The sequence below is a fragment of the Diabrotica undecimpunctata genome, chromosome 8 (genome assembly GCF_040954645.1).
Source record: "Diabrotica undecimpunctata isolate CICGRU chromosome 8, icDiaUnde3, whole genome shotgun sequence".
In the NCBI taxonomy this organism is placed as follows: domain Eukaryota; kingdom Metazoa; phylum Arthropoda; class Insecta; order Coleoptera; family Chrysomelidae; genus Diabrotica; species Diabrotica undecimpunctata.
In genome coordinates this window covers 96,633,792-96,658,908 of record NC_092810.1, presented here as the reverse complement: position 1 = coordinate 96,658,908, position 25,117 = coordinate 96,633,792, and the positions used below count along the sequence as shown (strand labels likewise).

The following is a 25,117-nucleotide window of genomic DNA, read 5'->3' as shown; positions in this document are numbered from 1 at the left end:
TTTCCTTAAGAAAGACAGCATTAAGGAAACCCACCTCTTTTAGTTGTTTGGATGAGTATAATACTTATTGGCATATTGTTTCACACTTCACGTAATGTGTGTCACGGTCTTCAACTTGTAAACATTGTAGTGATTTTACGTAATCACTAGTTTGATTACATCTTTTTATATATAACATCATTTATTAAAAATTATTACTATTTTCATTGGATGATGGACGGAGTGGGTGTTTACCAATTCATCTACATTTGCTATCATGTATTTCCTTCAAGCCTGTTCCCACTATTTTTTGAATGCCGTCATATATTCTGCATATTTAGAAAGGCTTTTTGGGGATATCAACTTTGTTAGCTTATTTTTAATATAAGTTGGGTGCTGAATCTCTTTACATTTATACTACTTTTCCTTTGTTAGCTCGAAAGACACTACCTACTGGAAACTTATTTAACACACTCACATTTTGACGATTTTTTTTTTCGGTTTGATAGTATGCATAATTTTATTATTTTAGTATTATTGTCTGGATTTGCTCGTATTCATTTGTTCCCAGAAACTTTTGACGTGACCTATCTGGTCTCGGAAACCTAATACCTATTCGGGGTCGAAAGAAAAAAAAATTAGCTAAGAGAGGCTAATAGGAAAGATCAAAGATTTGCACTCAAAACAAGTAAAAAAAGAGTAAAATGTAAAGGCCCCTATTATCCGCCAGGGCGTTTTATAAGCGTATAAGTATTGATACACATAGCATACCATAGAATAGAGGACAGAGTGTACTCTATTTTTACAATGTAGATACCCCCACTTCATGGCCTGTCGAAGTATTAAATATTATCATGGGTCAACTAATAAAAAATGGATTTTAATAAAACGAGCCAAATAAATAATTTATCATTGTATACTTTCCAGATGATGTAGTGCTAGTTGCTAATAACAAAAATAATCTGTAATATCTTTTTTTTTATTTAAACAAATATACCCGCAACAACCACTAAGGGTTATTAGCGGGGGGACATACACAAACAGTAAGATACATATTGTTACATAAAAAAATATTTTTTACAATCTGGTATATAGTTTAGTCATTTTAAGATAACTTAATAAAGACTGTAAATTTGACGTTAGTATACTTTTTAAATTACCACTAAGGGCACACGCGATACTTTCGTTCTGGTACACTGGACACTCAACAATTATGTTTCACTGAAAACTGAGTGTTGCACTTGGTACACATCGGAGCAGCCTCCTGGTTGAAGATATGCTTGTGTGTAAGGAAAGTATGTCCTATTCGGAGTCGGTTGACGATGACTTGGTCTTTTCTATTATTTGGTAAGATGAGTTTGGTTCCTACTTGACTTAGACATTCTTTGAGTTATTTAGTCAGTTTCGTCAGTAGAAGAAGGACTGTTGGGAAGCAGTTTCTTCTTCAATCTGGTGATATTGTTTTTTAAAGTTTTATTTTGTATTTGAGAATATATAAAGTTTAAAATTTCTTTTATTTCTTGGCTTTCATTTGAATAATTTTTAACAATGCGTTCAGGATGTTTTGAGTCAAGGGAATTTGCCAGAAAATCACATATTTCATGAAAAGTAAGTGTGAAGGAAGGGTTTCTATTTTCAATTTTTTCTTTAATTTGATTTAGAATAATTGGAATATCTTCTTGGGTTTTAAGCTTTTTCTTAGGTTTTTGAGTATCGGGAGGAGGTAGGTCATTTTCAAGAATTTCAGGAGAGGATATTTGTCTTTTAGTTGCAGGAGTAATTTCAGTGGTTTTTCTATCGCTTTCAATCGTATTGGTTTCGTGGTTGATCTTGTAGCTGATTATATTTTTCATTGGTAGAGTTATGTATATTCACGTGGTGGTCAGTTTTCATTTGATTAATTGAGTTGCTTGATGATGATAAAGAAGACAGTCAGAATCGTGATGTCCGACAATCTTGCATCTGGAGCAGTTTAAACCATCTATGGAAATGTATAGTCGATATGATGTATTGTCGAATGAGATTGGAAATGAGTCAGGAATTGATGCATTTTCTAAAGGACTTATGAACATTTGCCTCCTAAAGCTGAGTACGTGGCTGTATTATGAGTCTTGCATGCCTACTCGTAGAAACGTCATGTTGGAGGCGGATTTTATACCCATAGTTTTTAAGTGCTCTTCAATTATGCTATTAGGTATAGTAGGACATACATTAGATATGATGAGTCTCTGGGCAGGGGTTATGAGACTTCTTACTTCAATCTGGTTACCATCAATATTTATATATTTGTGGGAGCTAAGAAATTGATCAACTACATATTTAGAGGAGAGGTAGATGCAGATGCGGTTGTTGGCTATTTTGGATGCCCAAACAACATTTTTGGGCTGTACTATTGATTCAACAGCTTTTATATATTCGAAAACTTTTATTCCTTGTATGGTTGAAAGTATAATACCTTGGTCTTTTAAAGGATATTTGAAACTGTTTAATGCATTGGAGTAAGATATATGTGACGTAGTGGGTATATTTCGTGAGGTAGTAGCTGATTCCGGTTCATCCATCTTCCCGCTGAGAATTTACGTACATTGGCACAGAGGATCTGAAGCCGGACCTAGCCACTTAATAAAATTGAACAGCAGCCTTACCTAATTACCTGTTAGAAGCAATAACCAGCAAAAAGTTGTTGTCGATAATCGATAAGTTGAATTGAAATCGATAAAATATTTTGCCTTTTAAACTTCTGATTTTAAGGTTATTAATAATGCAGTTTTGTACTCACAGAATTCTACGATTTTCAGTACACTGTCACATTTGACTTTAAGTTGCAAACAGTATAAAAATTAAATTATATTTTTAATTTTAACTACCAGTAATAATTAACAAATTTGTCAGAACCGATATAAAGCTGTATGATCTGCTAGATATCGGGGCCGGACTCCCTGTAATATCTATTACATTAACAGTTTAATATTTCGACCACATTATTTTGTTCTCTAGAAAAGCAAATGCAAAGTGAAAACAAAATCAAGATTCTTTAAAACACTTGGGACATATCTAAAGAGAGAAATAAGTCAAATAATACAGAAAAACAAGGTTAAAGAGATTAATAACTAAATAACAAAACTTGACAAAAGCTATTTGACTAAAATCCAACAACTCATCTAAAATCAAGAAGGCGAAAAACTGTGCAGAAGTTCACTATAATTTTTGATGTAGAAATAATTTTTTACTCTTCTTTATATTCAATAATATTTAATAAACTCATTCGTGCAATATAATGAGAAAGTCTTTGTGGTGAAACAATTTATTTTAGAAATAACATTTAAACTCAAATGTTAATTTAATACAGTTGACAGAACAAATCGGCGCTAATACCTCGTCAGCATAATTGCATGTGCATCATTCATGTTTGAAAATGTTTGCTCACCTAACTACGTTCGCTTCCTAGTTTAAAATGGATGAATGTTAGCAATGCCAACCTCAGAGAATTCAGATACGACGAGTGTTAAGACACGTGTATCTAGTGTGAAATGATTAAAATAGTTGGATCTCCGCGAAACTACTACATATGTTTTGATTATGATTTGCATCCAGGGTACAAGTATTAAAACACACAGTTTCAGTAAATTATTTCAGTATTTCGTCCTTGATTTATGTCATTAAGTTCAATAAATAAATTGCTCTATAAGTTTTATTTATATTTAATTTTCCTAGTTCTAAGTTTATTTGACCTCTAAAAATCATACAATTAAGGTGAATTTAACTGAGAGTGTCAACTTTTGGATCACAAAAGATGCAAAAAAAATTTGCTACTCCTACCCCGGGTTCTCCTAAAACCCCCCTCGTAGTCTCACGTCTCCGAAAATACCTCCACGAAGACGTCATTAAATAAGGTTTGTAGATAAAATTGTATAGTTTCAAAAAACTTACTTCGTGACGTCGAAAAGAAAGAGTTTTAAATATTTTATATCGTTTTTAATGTAAAAGTTTAAATTCAGTGTTTTTTAGGCATATTTCAAATGGCTCACGTTTGTTAGCAAAACACAAGATCGAAATTACATGTTATAGGTTTTAAAGATTTGACTCTAAGAATGGAAATTCCATAGAGACCGGTCAATGAAAGTAATAAACATTTTATTGGTTTTATGAGAATCGTAAAAGAAAGTGAAACAGTAGGCGGTACTGTAGACAAGCGCGAAGCTTGATACTAAGTTTTCTTTATTTTTAAAATGAAATAAAGTAATTTTATTACTTATTTACTTTTTGCATTTTAAACAAATTCAATAGATGTTTATGTTTACTCCTAACTCTACCTGTTAACTTATTAACAAATCATACGTTGTTTACTTCTGACATACCTGTAAAATTCAGACCAAATATTAAATTAATTAAAAAATATGTATAGGGGACGGAAGGGTAAAGTGAAATAGCACGTTTTCAAATTCTTCCGCGAACGGAGCCGACACTGTTTACAATCTAGTCAATATTTAGAAGTAGGACGTGCTTATCGAGCATTTTGTGGCAGTCGTCTGTCGATGTTATTGAAAATATCACTGTTTATACATTTTTGTGCGACAATTTGTAATATCTGCAGGTGACTGTAATTGCTAAATCTTTTATCTTGTTTAACTAAACATATTTTTGAAAATAACACACAAAACCAATTATAGTCAACCATCTATTATACAAAATATAGATTTTTAGGTTAGGGTTAATAATTTTTACTGGACCAGTATTGCTTTTAAATCCATTTGGGGCAATGTGAAATGATAATAGATGGGGCAAACTGAAATATCGTTTCACTTTGCCCCACATGTAATTATACTTGATTACCACCATTAAATAAAGAATATCTGTCTTTCCAGGTGTAAATGCGAAATTATAAACGAAAAACGACCCAACAACAATGGTCTGTGGAGTCAATGAAATCTGCAATCAGGTTTGTGCGAACTGGCATCCTTAGCAAAAATCAAGCTGCTAGGCAATACGGAATTCCTGTTGCTACGTTAAATCGGAGAATCAAATTCGGTAAAAATGAGGAAGAAGCGTCAAGAAAGAAGCTAGGCCAATTTCAAACCGTATTCAGTCCGGAACAGGAAAAAGCATTAGTTGGCCACCTTATTGGTATGGATAAGTTATTTTTTGGTCTTTCTTATTTAGAACTAAGAAGTTTAGCTTCCCAGTATGCAGAAATTAATCAAATTCCAAACAACTTTCATAAACAAAACTGTTTAGCTGGTAAATACTGGTTGTACCTATTGTTAAACAGGCATCCCCAACTGACATTGAGAACACCAGAAAACACATCAGCAGCTAGAGCTTCTGGCTTTAATAAAGTTTCTGTCGACACATTTTTTGCTCTATTGGCTGAACTTCAAGATAAATATGCTCTTTCTGCCAGCAGAACCTACAATTGTGATGAAACTGGTATAACTACTATCCCAAATAAGCCAACAACAATTATATCCGTAAAGGGTAAAAAGCAGGTGGGGAACTTGACATCTGGTGAAAGAGGCATTCTAATTACAGCCGAAATTTGTGTTAGTGCTGCAGGTCATTACGTTCCACCTCTTCTTATTATTCTTCGTCAGAGAAGAAATCCTATTTACGAGATAAACTTGCCTCGAGGAAGTATTGTGACTTTCCATAAGTCTGGATGGATGCAGACAGAAATAATGAGCAATATCTGGTTCCCTCATTTTCTGAAACACATACATCCAACTGAAAATAATCCTGTACTCCTAATATTAGATGGACATTCAACACACGTTAAAAATTTGGCTTTAATTGAAACAGCAAGACAACACCATGTTCATATTTTATTAACTCCTCCACATACGTCACACAAGCTCCAGCCCCTTGACGTAAGTTTCATGTATCCTTTAAGCAATTATTATACAAGTTAGAAACTGGCAGAGAAACAAATCAAATAAACTTATTGAATTAAAAGGTGTTGGTCAAATATTTGGTAAAGCGTATGCAAAGGCAGTCACACTCTCAAATGCAGAAAATGGTTTTAAGTCAGCAGGTATTGTCCTATACGATAATACCAAATTTTCATAGATTTTGCACTGTCACAAAAAACAGAACGAGAAAATATTTTTGAAAAAACCCCAGATTATTTTCCAGCAATAGCTTCTATTCAACCTGAGAAAATGAGTTGTGAATCTTCGGCTTCTCGTGATTCAAACAATCAGGTAACTAAAGAAACAGTTGAACCTAATATTTAAACATCAGCAGGTAACAATAATGAAAACGACCAGACACCTCCGAGCAAGAGTGATTATCAATTTCTTGTCGTTTATTTTATAATGTAAAGAACACTTCCGACAGCTCACACACATCTCCTTTAAAAGAATTACGATCTCCAAGTGATATTCTTCCATTACCAAAAGCAACATCAAAACTGACAAAAAAGGGTGGAAAACGTAGGCATGATAAATCATCACATCTTTCCCGTATTTGTTAGAGCTAAAGCAGAGTTTCGAAAAACCAAATACAAAAACCGTAAAAAATGTTAAACGAAATTTGAGCCAAGAAAATATTAAAAGTAAAGCTAAAAAAATAAAGTCCCGAAAAACATCGATGGAATCTGAAAGCTCTTCGGAAGAGTCCACGAATATATGCCAGGATTCTAATTCAGAAGAACTTATTTCACTAGATGATGAACTCGAAACAACAGAGGTACTTCGTCGAAAAGATAAGTAATTTACTTTAATACAGAAGAATATTGAAAATAATGATTATGTAATTGGTAATATATATATTGTAATTTTAACAGATAAGAAAGGGAACAGCCATGAAATTTGTTGGAAAAATTAAAGGATAGTGTTTAGAAAACATATTTTATTTTATTTTACGACAATATTTTAAAACGAAAAACATCATAAAAATTTAAACGGGTAGTTTTATGATGACTTTTTGACAATTGCTTCAAATCGAATATTTTAGTGACATATTCTTTTAGTTTTTTACTTCCCATTTAACGTCTATATTTTATCAATAATATTTCATGCAGTTTTTAATTTAAACATACTTAGAGTAAATATATTACGATGACTAGAAACGAATTGATTGAATTTAATATTAATTTCTGTAATAGTAATAATCTTAGATCTAGGTTTAATTGTACTAACCGCGGAAACATATATATATATATATATATATATATATATATATATATATATATATATATATATATATATATATATATATATATATATATATATATATAAGAATGTAATATATAAGGTGCGCACAAGTCCAAGTCGCATGGTTAATGCCATAAAATGAATTTAACTTTCATACATAGGTGTGATTTTTAAACACAAATCACATTCTATGATTTTTCTGACAGACGTTCTAAAGTTAAAGATTTTTTTATGTATGAATGAACTCATCACAAGAACGCAACATAAAAATATTGACAATATTAAATCTTGACAATATCAAATATTGACAGTATCATTTGAAGGTTATGTAATTTAAAAGGTATAATATAGGACTGAATTGTCAATATGAATGAGGCAGATATAATTAAATTCATAAATAATTGATGTGTAACCAAGTAATAAAACAAAATTTGTTTAATTTGTATTTGGAGAAAGGTATATACACTCGAGGGAGTCGAAAACGCCTACAGGGCGCATCACACCAAGTGATAGAGAAGAGAATTATCTCGCTAGAATTTTCAAGTGATAGGAAATATGGTTTTTGAGATGATATTTTAAAGGGGGATGACCAGTAAGAAGGCCAGTGACCATTTTAATAACTTTTTTACTCATTTCAAAAAGGTGGTCGACAACGAGAACCTCGACCCTGGAATGAGGTGTTAACCCCTTTTTTGTGGGGCTGTGAACTTCCTTATTTTATACAATTTCCTTGTGACCTGACACTTACACAAAAGTTACTTTGATGCGCTACGAAAGTTTCTTAAGAGATTGTTTACAGTCTCACAATAAAGTTGACTCGCAAGTTCATGACTTAATAGCTTATAAGACAGCTTGGCTGTCTGATAAAATAAATACTCCTTCCCTATGAGTGTCTCGGTTAAGATATTTTTGTGCGCTAATGTCGATAGCATGTATTTCCGCCTGAAAAATAGTTGGGGCGTTTCCAAAAAATTTAAGTAGCCTGAAATTGAGCCAGCAACTCCCACTCCTGCTCTTTTATCTATCTTAGATCCATCCTTATACAATAGTTTGAGTTTAACTTCTTTACTCATTTGATGGTTTTTTTGACTACTTTAAAGGGTATTTCAGTCGAATTTGACTGGTATGGCATCTGTCGGCCTGTCCTTAAAATCCAATGGAATTTCTTCCAAGTTATTAAAGTGATCAACTGGATCTTCACATTTCGTTATTTATGCCTGTCGCAGTTTTAAGGCGATGGTTACTACCTTTCTTCTAATGCAGAACTGCAAAGGAAGATGCTGCACTTTCTGCAGCTTGGCATTATCTGTTGTTTTTTGTATTTTTGGGCACCATACGAGTGATGCGTATCTGACCAAGGGCCGAATAATCGTTAAGTATGACCAGAGGGTCATTTTTGGATTTAGCTGTCAAGTCTTTCCAAATGTTTTCTGTCTATTAAGAAGTGTGTTTTTACCCTATTTTCAAAGATATATAGCCAAAACGAGAACATCTGCAATTATTGTAAAAATCAAGGTTTTAACTAACACCTAATTCGAATTAAGTACTTACTTATCTACTCAGTCACCGTTATCAATAGTATTACTCGTATCTTCTAAATTTTTAGTTAATTTGGTTTTTATTCTTGTAATGTTTATCCGTTTCGGATGTTGGCGACAATCATGGTAATCTGTATTTTGCAAACTGCGGCTCTGAAAAGATTTGTGGTTGTTGTGTTGAATCACGCACGTAGTTTTTTCAGCCAGGAAATCCTTCGCTTTCCTGGTCGTCGGTTTTCTTCTACTGTTTCTTGAAGATTTAATTGCAGTAACCCATATTTTGCGCTGTTCCTCATGATGTGACCGAAGTATTCAATTTTGGCTATTTTTATTGTGGTTAACAACTATTTTCCTTTTTGCAATCTTAAAAAAACTTCGTGGTTAGAAACGTGGTTGGTATAGGATATCTTCAGGATGTTACGATAAAGCCACATTTTGAAAGCTTTAATTTTCTTACAGGTAGCGTCTGTAATAGTCTACGGCTTACAATAGCATAGAAAAGATATAACATCGTAGTAACCTGATTTTTATCGGTACTGATAAATCGTGGCATTTGAATAGCTTAGCCATTTTTTGAAGTGAAGATCTTGCTTTCTCTATTATAAATTATTTTTAGGGAATAGTCCCAATTTTCATTGACGTTCGTATCAAGATAGGTGTATATTTTTCTTTTTTTATTGGTTGACCATTCACCCTGATTCTTTCAATTTGCTGTTCCTTCTAAGAGATCGTTATACATTTTCTGTTCTCAATGTTCAGTGAAAGTCTACATATCTCACTCTCTTATGTGATTATATTTATTAGCTCCTGAAGGGCTTCATATCTGTAAATTTCGTTATTGCTGGTAAATATTTAGCATAGTCATTTTCCACTCATATTACATGTTTGACTTCATTTTTCTAGTTGGTTGCTGTGATCTTTGTAACTTCTCTTCTAATTAAATGCAAAACTGTAGACGAAAATTTAGGAGCCAGGTTTCTTCTCCTTATATGTTCTTTAAATTGAGTCCCTATCAACTCTAATGGGTTTAATATACAATAATAAGGAGAAAGTCTAAGTACGTAATGCCCATTACTGCGAGCAGAATTATTAACAAGAACTTCTTTCTGGTACTCTCTACTATGAGCAACCTCCAACAATTGCTTTTTACTATCTGATGCCTCAAAATACAAATCTTTCTCAAATTTGTTCCAAGTAATACTTAAAATTTTTTTTATTAATCTTGAATAGTATGTGCGTTGTTCATGACAATAACACTATTTTTAGGTAATTTTGGAAGAAGAGATTTATCAAACCATGATTTATAAATTATTGAACATTTCATATCCTTATGATAATCTATCGACACGTCTAATTTTTTTTTGCAGATATTATTGATACACCGTGGATCCATCCATTTTTTTCACCGCAGTGTAAAATTATAATTTTCTGTCGTTAATTGGACAGTACTGTATATAAAATACTTTTTGTTATCATTCGTTAAACTTTTTTCACGGTGTCATGAGTATCATACTAGGTCTCATTTAAATAAACAATATTTAGTTTCGTTTTTGGATACTTAGTTATATTTGTGATATAATTGTTTCTTAAAGCAATTATTCTAGTACTTTCCATTAGTGACTGGCGCTTGTCTATAGTTTTGTACTTAAAATTATTGGCTTCAAGAAATAATCGAAGTGTTCTTCCTAAACACGAGAGAATATTTTTTCGAACCAATTCACTTCGAAGGCTTTCAATAGCTTAAAAAATATTAGCCGCAGACATTTTGTATATTGTTCTGGTTATAGGCTCAATTAAGTCTAGTCTACCCAAATGTAAAGAACTGGGTGGTTTAAACGTGTTTTTTTTTTATAAACTACTGTATGGTTTCGGTATCGACATTCAGTCTGCCGATAAAAGATAACGCATTATTATTTTGTCATAATAGCGATATATGATCTTTTTATTTGCTCTTGGTCTACCTGGACTGATTAACAGTTCGAATAAAACTTCAACTGGGTTACTGTCCATATTTTTAAACATAATGCCAGGCACATCTGAATATAAATATCGATGAGAATATTAAAACTTTGTATTATTATACATCTCAATCATTGATAATTTTGCAATTAATAACTACTCTTGGCAGAGTACTTTTATTTTAATGTTTATTGCCTGCTTTTATATATATTGTTTTAAACACTCTCACCGAAATACGAGGCGACCATACCTTCAGATGTTTTACTCTTTGGAATAGTCTAATGCAATGCTATTCATAATTGGAGCGTGTAAATTGTATTTAAGTCGTTTTTCTTATGTTCCGATTTAAGCCTTTCTTCGAGCAGCAACTTTTAATTTCGTTAAGAGCAGTTTGCATGAGATTAGAAATAGCCTTGTTATGCTTGCTCCTAATTGAAACAATTAAGTTCTCTGCGTAACCTTGCGTTGCAAAACCAGAACAACCTAGAGAGAAGATCATCCACGACTACAAACCAAAGCAGGGGCGATAGTACTCCTCCTTGAGGGCACCCTTTTAATGTCGTCAAAGTCTTGGATTTTCCCCAATAATAGTATTGAGCTCTCCCTGTTCTTGTAAAAAAATAAAAGACGTTTACATGAATTTACAGTTCTCAAAGTAGATATAGCAATTATTACTTAAACAAAAAAGAGGGCAACCTTAAGATGGCAGCTTAAAAGTTTGGGAAAATACGATCATTTCTACAGTGGAATACCAAAATAATATACCTAGAGCTTAACAAAGAAATATCAAAAATGTGTCAATCACGGGAAATAGTAATAATGGGAGATATTACTAGTAAAGTTGGAAGAAAAGGTAGGGATGAAATAGAGATAAAAATAAAATATGATTATGATATCACGGAAAACAATGGTGAAAGATTCATGGATTTATACAACCAGAATCAACTCAGAATCAACTCAGAATTTGTACACAGGTATACGTGGATTCAAAAAACAAGACATATAAAATTTATATTTAAGTATATTGTAAAAAACCAATAACCTCGACTGGTAGTACAGTATGTAAGAGTTCAGAGATGAGCGACATCTGATAGTGATCTGATAATGGCTATTTACTAAATTCAATAATACAATTCACAATCCGAAGACAAGAGAGATAAGATAAACACGTACAGGTATAAACAAAAAATAAAAGCTAAACGAATGAGAATAAAATATCAAAAGCCTAGATAAAGAAAGTCCCCAAGAATTGTTCAAAAACAGATTGGACTGCTATCGACAAATCTAAAAATTTCCGTTTTTAATAAAATATTGATCAACTATAATAATTATGGTCATGTAAAAAACTGTTTACAGAAAGAAACATTTGAAGTAGTGGAATAATACCACGTAAAACCCAAAATAAAGAAACCATACTGGTGGGATAATTTATTAATGGAGAAAACAGTCAAATGTAAAAGCCAATTACGCCAACAATATTTAAGTTTTAATTTAGTACAAGACAAAATCAAATAAAAAAAAAGCAATACGTAAAACAAAAAAATAGCAATGCAGTACAAAACTTAAGATATAGAGGTTTAAGTTATAATATTATTATTGTATAATAAATACTTTGAGGTTATTATACGATAAAGATTAAATGACAACACTGTAGGAGCATTGCATAACGATAATGGAGAGGGTATAAATGAGCAACGCGAGTTAAATAATCTATGCATAACTAACGGGTTCTATCGCCACAAGGACATCCATAAATATACCGGCACCCAGGGGAAAAGGAAACTAAAATCTATTATCGATTATATAATTACAAACCTTAACAGTATACCACAGTTTAGATCAAAAACTAGAATAATTCAGATTTGAAACCACTAGAGTAACATATGACAAAAACCGATTAAAGAGACCATTATCATGCATAAAAACATAAAAAAAATACTGTATCAAAAAAATATCAGCATAAATCTACACTTCTAGCGAAGTCAACATTAATATTTTGGTTTTACAATTGGTTGTGTGATTTGACGCATTCTACAATATTTATCCTTTCTTTAATGTTGTTGCTCATGATTTTTCTTTTGTTACCTTAACCCTGCTTTACCGTTCGAGTCAACTATGCAAATGTGCTGTTAGGGTCAATATGACCCAACTATGGTTTACGGTCCTTAATCGAAATAAAATAAGCTAACGGTGCTAAACAAAACTTTATTAATAAAAAATTATAGTTAGGTAAACAAAAATTATGTTGCTAATGTAAATTAAACCTTATTAACAAAAATAAAAGACATTTTTTTCTTTCCCAGAAAAGCCTAAGAACAAATACCTACAAAATTTAATTTAGTTTAAAACTGGGAGAGTAATAAAAATAATGGGTTTTACAAATATGTTTGTGACATATACAACATAAAATATTAGTCTTGTTATCATTTTTAGAGCAAAATTTACAGCGTGCTCGTTTAGCATGCAGAGTTGGATTGTCCATAGACTGTTCTTGTGAGTCTTTAGTTCTTGGTAAATTTTTCCTGGAAAGGATAAGTGGTTTCACCAGTATATTTCCCATTTCCTCAAGAAAAATTCGCCGTTTTGTAAGTTGGTTGGTGTTTTATTTGGGATTTATTAATGTTCATAAAACGAACGCATTGTAGACAGAAATGTCCAGCATATTATAAAAAACATTCATAGTCCAACGATTTGCCTTCCCTTTAGATGTATATGTACCAACAAGCTGATCTAGAGTATCCACACTGCTCCCTTACTGGAATTGTAATCTAAAATAATTTGGGACTTTTTGTCATTTCTGTCACTAATAGCCTTACCATTATTCAAATTAATCATAAGAATAACATTTTTATTCCTTTTGGAAATATAGTTAACAGTTATAACAGTAGTATCTCGCTTGGAGTAAAAAGAGGAACTACGAACTTCTGTATTCGCAATTTGTGCTGGAAGCTGTGGCTTATTTTTTCTTATATTCTTCAGCATTGTATTTTTTCTTTTGAGAAGAAGTTGTTTTAAATATTTTATGATGTAAAAAAGTTATCACAAGTAATATTGTGGTCTTTCAAATCACTACACAAGTCGCACTCCACACGCATTCCCTGATTCCGTTCCGGCGCGTCACCTGCTTCCTTTTATGTATAGATCTGCAATTTTCGAGCACACGAACTTTTACTGTCACATAACGCCCAAATTTTTATGCCATATTTCGCTAGTTTGCTTGGAATGTACTTGAAGGGACAGCGGGCTCTAAAGGCAACTAATTGCTCGTCGACGATAACATTTTCATCAGGTTAAAAAATTTTGGTAGATTTTTTACCCATTTTTCCCAAATTTCACTTATTGCAGCAAATTTATCAGTACGTCTCCTATCCTGTCTAGTAGTCTTGTTATCCTAACGTATTACTTGCGAAATTTTTGTAAATACTTCAGGGAACATTGTTGCTCGAAATACGCTACGACCCGTTTCTTTATTCCACAAACTTTTAGTTGATTCGCCACGGGACTTAAAAACTCCAGCTAACAATAAAGGACCAATGTATGCTTGAAAACCAATTTTATCCAAGTCTTTCCAGTTGGTTCCAAAAACATGCTGTCCTTCCATGTTGGTCATATTTATAATTTGGTTTGCACCTATGTCAAACAAGAATGCGTCAAATGAATTTTTGATATCGACAATTGATGCACGTGCGTACCTTGTAACTCCTGGAGCATTATTTATAACACTGGTCGTGGAAAACGACCGCGTTAATAAGAAGGATCGATAGACCACTAGATATTACCGTGTTTTGAATAAACTGTTACAGAAGGTTCTACAGGATGTTGTACGCAGAGCGGAACAGCAGAATCATCACTACTTTCTTCCTCACTCTCACTACTTGTATTGTTTTCTGTTTCTGATATGCACTCATCACTCTCCGACACGTTCGCGAGCTCGCGAAGCTCATCTTCGGTTAACGTTCTTCGATGCGACATTATCAGCATGCAAACATATACTGAACTTTAAAATGTAAATGAATGCGCTTGGCATATCAGTGTCCTACCAGCCTACCACTTTTATATTCCTTCCTTCTACGTAACACTTCCTTCTACGTAACATGCCCTTCTAAATAACATCGTTCAGCTACACTACACATTTTTTATAAGTTTTAGCTTGCAGAAACTTGTTTCTCTTTATAGACGTACCTAAATGACAGACTGTTAGAAAATATATAAAATACTGCCAACTAAACATACGTACACAGGTAATTTTTAACGGTGTTAACACGTGGGTCATATTAACCCGAACGTACTATAGGAACAATTTAATTTCTATCAAAAAAATCAGGAAGTTGATTTTTTATCTCGTATGCAATTGAAAGACCTCATATTAGGTAATAAAGTCACGAAACACCAAAATGTTACGCCGTGTAATAATTTGCAAAGTAAGAAATAAATTTTTTTGGGTTAACTAGGCCCGAACATTACAGCAGGGTTAACATTAACACATCTTCTTAAGGCTCGAAAATATCTGGTTTCTCCCATCTAGTTTCCTTCCTGGTACTCCTGATTCTACTGGTCTCCGTTTGTTGATTTTCCTGATAGCTGCTTCTGGATTTCTCCTTTCTAGATGTCCATCTCAGTCTCTGTACCTTGATAAATCTGACGATATTTTCTTCTTTTAAAAGTTCTCTTACTTCGTAGTTTATCAGTTTTATAAATTTATTATTATCTACTTTTAGTGGGCCTGCTATTCTCCAAATGATTTTTTTCTATAAGATCCTTAATCTATCCTACTCGTTCTGTGTAAGGTTTATTATTTCAACACCATATGTGATGACGGTATAATTGCTGATCTGAAAATGTTCAGTTTAGTATTCTGAGGTTTGGTCTCAAGTGGTTGTATTTTCAGTAAGTTGTGCAAAGAGAAAAATATGGTAGTTAAACAAAGCACAGGAAAAGAAAATGATAAAAAGAGGGAAAAGTCATGCCAAAATATCAAGCAATATCGTGAGCTCTGAATCTTGGAGAGTACTTAAGTCATCAAGAAACATCACTATATAACTGATCAACATTGGAAAAAATACTACGGTAAGCTACCAACAGAAAACCGACCCATTTTCGTAAAAAAATACAAAAAGACTAGAACATAAGAACTAAATGCAAAAAAATTTGTCTATAGATGAGGGCTATTAAGATAATTAAAAAGAAATCAACTGAGCCTGACAGAGTAGCGCCGAAACTAATTTGATTTTTATCTGAACTGATATTTCTCATAACATATTTTATTAAATGTTTCAAAAATCCATCAAGAACCATCCATTGAGACTTACTTGAATAGTGGGCAAATGCTTATTACATCAAAATTCAAAACAGAAAACCAGACAAATGTGAAAATTATAGTGGAATTAGCATAACCTAATTAATAGGTGGAATGTATGGCAAGGTTGTCAAAAAAAAACTAGAAGAGAGTATCAGTTATAAAATTGACGAAGACCAAGAGGGCGAATTACCATAATCTCATTAACGGCTCGATTGTATGGCAAAGTTGATACAAACAAACAAGAATATATTGGTAGTATAGCTTGTGGATTTTCTAAGCAGCTATAACCGTGAAAATATCGGCGCGCCAGCTCGTTTAAAATTATTAAAATTTGTACGGTCGAAGCGTAAATTTAAACTTTGCGCATGCATGGCTCACAGCCGTTTAAAAAATAACCTACCTCTAAAATTGGCCAACACCAAGCATGGTTTTCTGCAGGACGGTCCTGTATCGACCAGATTTACATGTTTCGACGGTAATTGAAAAACAAAAATCACAAAAAACGGGGCAATATGGTGGGCCCCCTATATATAGCTAAAGACAGCATATAACTCCAAGTAACAAGAGTCAATTGGAGTTACAGTGCAAAAGTCATAAATTCCGCACGCGTTTGGTCAGCTAAAAAGTTTTTATAGCTTTTATAAATTGTTTCGTTGTGTGTTTTGTCACCGTAGGATATGTACTGGGTGACAATCGGGAGTCAGATGATTTTAAAACGCATAGAACGAAGCTTGAGGGGATGATGGTGGGAAAACCGCGTGGTTACTACCTCTGTAGTAGTGTGCCATTTCAGTAAACATGGAGTAGTGGACGGTCGAATATCGCACGTTGGCATACGATACGTTTATCCGAAATCAAAAATTAGTGATCACTACAGCAGCTTTTTCGCACTCAGTTTAATATTGGTAGGCGTGGAGCGGTTACATCTCGCAACACAATCTCAAGATTGATAAAGAATTAAGAACAACAGGCAGTGTCATGAAAGAAAAGCAACAAGGTCCAAATAGAACAGTAAGAACTCCTGTAAACAAACAGTAAGTGAGAGATGCCATCGTCAGAAGCCCTACATGGTCCGCCCGAAAACATGCAATTGAGCTAAACATTAATCGGGAAACGTTCAGAAAAATGTCGCATAAGGACCTAAAATTTCATCCGTACAAATTTCAGATTGTCCAGAAATTAATGAAAAGAGATGTTGAATAGTGTGAGGATTTTGCTACGATAATGCAAGTTCTTTTGGAGGATCAGTTAGGTCAGCATCTTCTAATAAGCAACGAAGCTTATTTCCATTTGGACGGAACCGTTAATAAACATAATTACAGGTACTGGGCTCCTGAAAACCCACGAAATTTCTATGAGCGTCCTTTACATTCTTAAAAAGTCACAGTGTGGTGTGCCATTGGTTCGACTGGCATTATTGGGCCATATTTTTTTGAAGAGGATGGCCATGCTGTCACCGTTAATTCTATGCGCTACGTTGATCCAAAACTTTTTGGTTCCAGAACTACGCAGAAAAGGGATAAACCCAAGGAATGTGTGGTTTCATCAGGATGGTGCCACGGCATATTCTGCCCATGCTTCAATACATTGTCTCCGCAACCTATTCCTAGAACAACTCATTTTACGTTTAGCAGATTTGTCGTGGCCTCCAAGGTCTCCAGACCTGTCAATTTCTGATTTTTTTCTATGGGGGTATTTAAAGAGTCGTGTATATGCTAGTAAGCCTCGTAATTTGATCAAGTTGAAAAACGCTATTTGCCAGGAAATCCTGACTATTGTTCGAGAGATGTTAGAGCATGTTATGGAGGATTTCATAAGAAGGATCGAAAACTGGACCCAACATGATGGTTACAATCTTGATGAAATTATTTTTCATACTTAATTAGATTGTAAATGGCATAATATAAGCTTTATTTTGATGTTAATAAAATAATATTTTCTTGCAAATTTCTTGTATACCATTTAGTTCAAAAAATCGTCCTATTGCCAATTGTCACCCTGATTTAAATATATTGTCATCCTGATTGTCACCAATTTAAATATACTATTATACTTTTGGCCTATTCTTTGGTAACCTTTTAAGTATACCTCTTTGTCTTTTATTGCAGTTGGAAATTCCGCATGTGACATCAAATTTTAAATTACTTTGCTTACTTTGCAGCAAATTACTATTACGATATTTCATATTTCCTTTTCTTGAGCATCAAAAATTTATTTTTCAAAATTTTTTAGTTTCAGCAAACATTTGCCTGTAATTTGTTCCCCTTTATTTTCAGAATTGACCATGAGCAAAAACACAGGAGACTCTAAGCCCTCCTGAAAGAAGAAACGTTTTATATAGAATATGACGACGATGATGATGAGAATAAAGTAAATCCGGAAGTTAATAATGGGAGGACTCAAGATTCGGAAACCGAACCGGAACAGGATTTAGAGGATATAGGAAAAGTTATACTGAATAACATAAAAGAAAAAAGTGCTTTTAGGGAAAAAGAGGTACAATGTGGAGAAAGCGTCCAAAAAGAAACAAAAGAGTACGTATAAGCATCACTAATATAATAAAACATTTACCTGGCTCTATTAGGTCAACAAAAGATATGAAAAACATTTATGAAATATAGAGGTATTTTATTGATAGGGACATTATTTACGTAATTGTGAAAAACACTAAGAAATATATTGAAAGTATAGCAAGCAATTTCTCAAGAAAGAGGGATGCAACGCATACAAACTCATCTAAAGTTTGCGCTCTTATAGGCCTTTTATATTTAGCTGGGACACATAAAGCTCATCACTTAAATACATAAAATATATATGGTAAACTAATGGCGAAAGTATCAAAACATTTGGACTAGTTATGTCTATATTACGATTTCGGTTTCTTCTAAGACGTAATAGATTTGATAATAAAGTCGATCCTGAAGAACGTAGAAGACTGGGTGAGATGGTTGTTATCTTACTTTTTGTTTTTTATTTCGCAAAAAAGTGTAAACAGTTCAAAGTTCAAGCCGAGCTTCTATCTCGCGCTCGGCTCAAGCTTTTGACAAGCTTGAGCTCGGCTCGGCTTAAGTCCATCCTTATTTATATGATGCCAAAATGTATTATACCATAAATATAGATATTTATTATGTAGGTGGTCAACCAGTTGGCCCATTTATATAGACAATTCTCCAGACAAAGCTATAAACAAAATATGTGCGCTAATTAGGCGAAGAAACCAAGCACTAAACCTACCAATTTTTCGCAGCAAGATGAATATATATGAAACTTTTTTCATTTATTTCGGAAAGGGTCAGGAAATATTCTGAATGAAACGATTAGTGTTAAAATGAGAATTGCATTTTGTGCATAAGAAAAATGCATTTTTAAAGTGCATAGAAAGTGAAAAATTTGTAAATAAGAAAATATCGACAGGAACGAATTTAATTTTATTAGTCAAAAGGATTTTCGAAGTCGCTAAATACGAATATGATAACGACAATGATCCTTGAGCTACCTGGAGGCCAGCGTGAACTTCGTCTCCTGAAGTATGTTAATTTGATTCCAAATCAATCGACAGTTATGACTCGTGGATATTCGGGGTAAGTACAAATATGATAAAGACTATGATCCTTGAACTACCTGGTGTCCAAATTAGTCGAAAGTCATTACTTGAGGAGCTTTTTAGGTCGATGAATACGGATGTTATGATGGTCATGATCGTCAAACTACCTTGTGTCCAGAGTCAACCTCGTCTTTTAAAGTTTCAGTTATTTTCATTCGAAATCAGTTAAAAGTCATTACTCGAAAACCTTCGAGACATGACTTTCGACTGATTTAGAATAGAGATACCATAAAACTCCAAAAGACGAGGTCTACCCTGGGAACCAGGTAGCTTGTGAACTATCATCGTTATCATATTCGTGTTCAGCAACCTCAAAAATTTCCGAGTAACAAAATTAAACTCATTCCAGTTGATATTTTCTGAGTGTCAAATGTTTAGTTTTCTTTGTACTTTGGAAATGCAGAACAGAGATCTGAAAATGTCTAACACAGACGACAATCCAACGAATTGAAGAGTATATGATAGATGCTACTGTTCTGACCACAAAACGACTGTTTTCTACTCTAGATATAAAAAGCTTTTGTGCAGACAGTATACATGTACATTATGCAAAGAGTGCCAAACTCAACTTTTATCGGATTAACTAAAAGTTTCCTTTTTTTTATCGGAGTACAGAATAGTTTTTTTAGTGATCTATCCAGTGTTCATAACATTAGTTTTTTTTATATTATTTTGTAACATATTACTATACTTATTAAATCGTAATATAATAGTGTTTTACTTAAACTGTTTCCGAATAATTTTATTCACACAAGCTAAGAAGTAAAAGACGAAGCGGTCGTTTGGACAGCGCGCCACTACTAGTTTTCAAAAATTCTTATCGACTACTAACGGGTTATTAATGTTTTATTTAATATTATTGAACGAACATATTCATCGAAAGTAACAGAATTCATTAGTCTTTCTAATACATTGTTCCTGTCTTCTTGAACTTTAGCAATAGCTGATTGGATATTTTTATCAATGACTGTACAAGTTGGAAATCTTTTCCGTGCCTCAGACGATTTAATAAAATTATTATGATCAGCAGAATTTTCATGCTGTTTTAAATATTTACTTAAATGTTTTCACTTAAAATGACCCTTTGCTTTTAAGAGCGACTTGTCTTTATCTGTGTAAATTAATTTACGAAAAATACAGAATACCTTATTTTTCTTGAACATTCCTTGAATAAGATAAATATGAACGTAGAAAACGGTGATTTGAAGTTATGCATACATTGTTTTATTAAAATTACGATTATTTAAATCTCATTGCTACGTAGTATTACAACCAATTTCTTTTGTTATACTACTACTATCGGTTTACAGCGTTCTCCGACGCCTTCCGACTCCTAACCGCCATTCTTCTCTATTCAGCCATAGGCCTGGAGGGATTTCTCTTTCCTCTAGTTCTTTTTCAATTCCCTCTCTCCAGCTTTTTCTCGGCCTACCTCTTTTCCTTCTCCCTTGTGGTGTCCACGTCAAAATCTGTTTTGGAATCCTGTCATCTGGCATTCTCTGTACATGGCCGTACCATATTAACTGTTTTGTTTTTATGTCATCAACTATTGTATGCTTGACTCCCATCATTTCACGTATTCTCTCATTTGGTATCCGATCTCTGCTTGATTTTCCTGCTGCTCTTCTCCAGAAGTCCATTTCTGTTGCTAGTAACAGTTTCTCTGTTCTTTGTTTCAATTGCCAAACTTCGCTGCCATATGTGATTACACTTTTAAGTATGGTGTTGTATATAAGTTGTTTGTTCGCTTTAGATATTGTTTGGTCCCACAGAATTCCGTTCATCATGGATATGGCTTTTCTACCCTGTATGTTTCTGTCTTTTATAGCAGCATCGAGTGTTCCATCTTGAGTTATCTTCATACCCAGGTACTTGTATTCATCACAGTTTCTAATTTCTTTTGTTATGAATAATCAAATGCAAGAATATGATCTCTGTATGTAGCATTTAGTTCAAATAGCCAAGTACCCAGATCATTATTTTTAAAATATTTATTTATTTAAGGTTGGTAGTTTTTCTTCGAAACCAGATGCAGAAGTCTCGCCGGAATCCAGACTCAATTGTAATTGAGAATTGATTTCAGTTAACTGGATCTCGGTTTCTTTTGGTTTAAAAAACCAATACTTTTTTTTGCTTTTTTTTACTCTTCTTCTCGTTGCTATTTTCTTTTTCGAGTTTGATACCTTGATAATTATTTGAAGTCAATATAGTAGCCCTTTTAGCTGGAAATTATATTAGTATTAAGACTTTTTCCATAAATTTAATCATTAATTTATATTTATTATTATTATATTTACATTTATTACGTGGTTACCTACTCACCTAATTTTATGTAAAATTTATGTAAAAGTAATAAAAAAAAATTAAAATCACAAGCATTTTTAATACAATGCTTACAGAAAGACATCCAGTACCACTGACTATTCATAATTTTGTTTCTATTTGTAATTTATAAATTTGATCTTTGTTTATTTTTTAAGTAGATTGTTGTTATACGTAATACTGATTAAAAATTATTCTTACAAAAAAATAAAAACAAAGGTTTTTAGAGATTAAAAAGCATGGGTCTACATCAACGTTGTGTGATAAAAGCCACAAAAATTCTTAGGTTTTATTATTTTCATTAATGAATTTTTGTTTTTGTCTATTAATATTTGTTTGGCTTCTCATGAATTCTGACTATACAAATAGTCGTCTTATAAACAATATAACAATTCATAAGAATTCGACGTCGAACCTCTGTCGTTAACAGACGTGTTTAATAGCTAGTCTAATTACACCTGGTTTTTTGCGATATTATTTGTATCCAGTTGTTACAATTGTATAGTGTTACTATAAAAATAAATTTGAACTACTTGGAGAAAGACTGTAAGTAGTATTTATTATAATATAATTAGAGATACTTATATCAAAACAAGTTCCTGGTACCGGATTTATCAACTTCACAACGTTTGGTACCTCATTACTGATTATGTTTTTATGGAAACAGGACCGTCTGAAGAATAGAGGTGCCAAAATATGAATAATATTTTTAAAAATGGATGAAGATTCTGTTGGTTCTGGAATGGAATAAAAATAAACGAATATGTGATAGCAATAGGAAATATAGTAAAACCAGAAAATATATTATTTGCATCCCGCATCTCGAATAACAGAATTTGTATTTACCTCTCCAATACCGAAGTCGTCAACACATTGCTGAAGACACATACATCAATATCCATTAATGATTCAGTAGTTGAAGTAAGACGTCTAATTACTCCTGCTACAAGACTGGTCATCTTAAATGTTTGTCCCACCATACCAAACTCAGTACTTGAAGTTGAGCTGAAAAAATTAGGACTTAATACTGTATCCCAGATGACTTTTCTGCGCGTTGGAATGCCGGACACTGCCTATAACCACGTTTTAAGCTTTTGAAGACAAATTTCTATCACTCCTATTGAAAATAACACTATTTTTTTTTATTATTAATTTTTATTTATTTATTTATTAATTTATTATTTTTTTAACACCCAGATTTCAGTACAATATCTTTTGACAACACCAACTATCGAATTTACCTATCCACTGACTTAAATTGCCCTAAGTGTATGTCAAAAGGTCATCGCGAAACAGACTGCCCTGTTTTATCACAACTGACATCACCTGAAACACCTATTGAATCTCAATCTACAATATCACTCCCGTCTAAACCTCAAAATCTTACAACAGAAGCAGTAGATCCTATTAATAATAACACTAACTTTCAAATAACAGCAGAAGATATTCACAACGAAACGACTAAAAATAACAATCCTATTACTTTGAACACTGATGCCTCCCATCAAAAAACAAAGAGACAAATATCTACTGACTCTCCTGAGATACATGAAACGCCACCCGATCCAACAATTTTTACCAAACCCAAAAATACGGTTAAACGGCCAAAATCATCACCACCTGATATCTTCGAATCACTTGAATCTATTAAAGGTAGAATTGAATCTAAATACCCGACATTTCCTCTTAAATTTACAGTTCTTTGCGACGCGATATGTAACGCATTAAACTCAAAATATCCTACACCCACAGTAGAAAATTACACAACCGATATGGTTTCTTTTAAAGAGATACCTCTATTCGCCCACGACCATATTCCTGATCGCAGAATAAAAAATAAACTAACAAGACTTCGAAAAAAGATACAATCCTCAGTTACCGATTCATCCTCGGATATTGAAAGCGATAACTCCCTTTCCCACGTTGTAAAATAAAATGGATAATACATTCATGTTACAGTTGAACCTTAATGGTTATTTAAATAATTTAGAATCCCATAATCTACTTATAAACGATCTTTCTCCTCTTATAATATGTTTACAGGAAACCCACCTTAAAACTAATAACTTGAATATAAAATATTATTCCCATTTCCTTAAAAATCGAGACGCAACATATGCCAGTGGAGGTGTTGGTATTTTTGTAAAAAATCACATTCAGAACAAAGAAATTAAGTTACATACTAATCTAGAAGCTGTAGCTGTATCGGTGTCATGCAATATCAACTGCAAAAACATCAATATTTGCAATATTTATCTACCTTATCCTAATGAAACCACACTAAAAGATCTCCAGTATCTAATTCTAATCAAATTCCCAATCCCAAATTAATGGTAGGTGATATGAATTGTCACAATATCGCGTGGGGTAGCAACAAAACAGATAAAAATGGTCGATTGCTCATGGATATTATAGATGCCCAAAATTTAATACTCATGAATACTGGTAAGCCTACATATTTCAGCTCTCAGAATGGTACTTCCTCCGCCATAGATATATATCTATGTGAGCCCTTATTATCAACCTCCTTCGTTTGAAATAGTCTAGATTATCTTTATAATAGTGATCATTATCCTATAATAATGAAAACCACTATAACCGACACACCAAACACCCCTATCTATCAAAAATGGAAAGTAGATTCCGCCGATTGGGAACTATATCAACATCTTGTAAGAAATTACATATTGGACTATACTCCAGAAGAAAATATAGATACTAACATACAATATTTTAATGATATCATTATAAAAGCTGCTAATATATCCATAGGAAAAACCAAATTATTTAAAAAAAAAACCGGTTCCATGGTGGAACCAAGAGATAGCTGCTGCTATGAAAGCTAGCAAGAATGCATTTAATATTCTAAAAAAACATAAAACTTCTGAGAATCTTCTTAATTTTAAAAGCTTGAGAGGAAACTAAATATCTGATTAAAAAAAGTAAAAAAGAAACCTGGATGCGATATGTTTCATCGATTAATTCATTAACTCCGATGCTAGTTATATGGAACAAGGTACGCACACTAAAAGGAGAACATAATTCAACTCAAATTAGTACCTTGCTTAATGGTAATAATTTAATAACATCTAAACAAGAAATCTGTAATACACTGGCAAAAGTATATAAAACAAATTCTAGCAATACAAATTTTAACCCTGAATTTTTAAATTTTAAATGTGAGAATGAAAAAGAAAATATCCGAATAATAGACAATAATGATCAATTAAATTTTCCTATCACATACCAAGAGTTTGAAGAGGCT

The 25,117-nt window shown here is 32.8% G+C and overlaps 1 protein-coding gene across 1 annotated transcript; it reads left to right on the top strand.

Moving 5' to 3' along the window:
- The first annotated feature begins 4,850 nt into the window (after window positions 1–4,850).
- Window positions 4,851–5,885, top strand: LOC140449010 (uncharacterized). The gene has a single exon (XM_072542151.1). The coding sequence runs from the start codon at window positions 4,851–4,853 to the stop codon at window positions 5,883–5,885; it is 1,035 nt and encodes a 344-aa protein (XP_072398252.1).
- Window positions 5,886–25,117: the final 19,232 nt, after the last annotated feature.

Bases quoted from the DNA above. Each gene is read 5' to 3' on its own strand.
- LOC140449010 (XM_072542151.1), top strand. From the start codon at position 4,851: ATGCGAAATTATAAACGAAAAACGACCCAACAACAATGGTCTGTGGAG.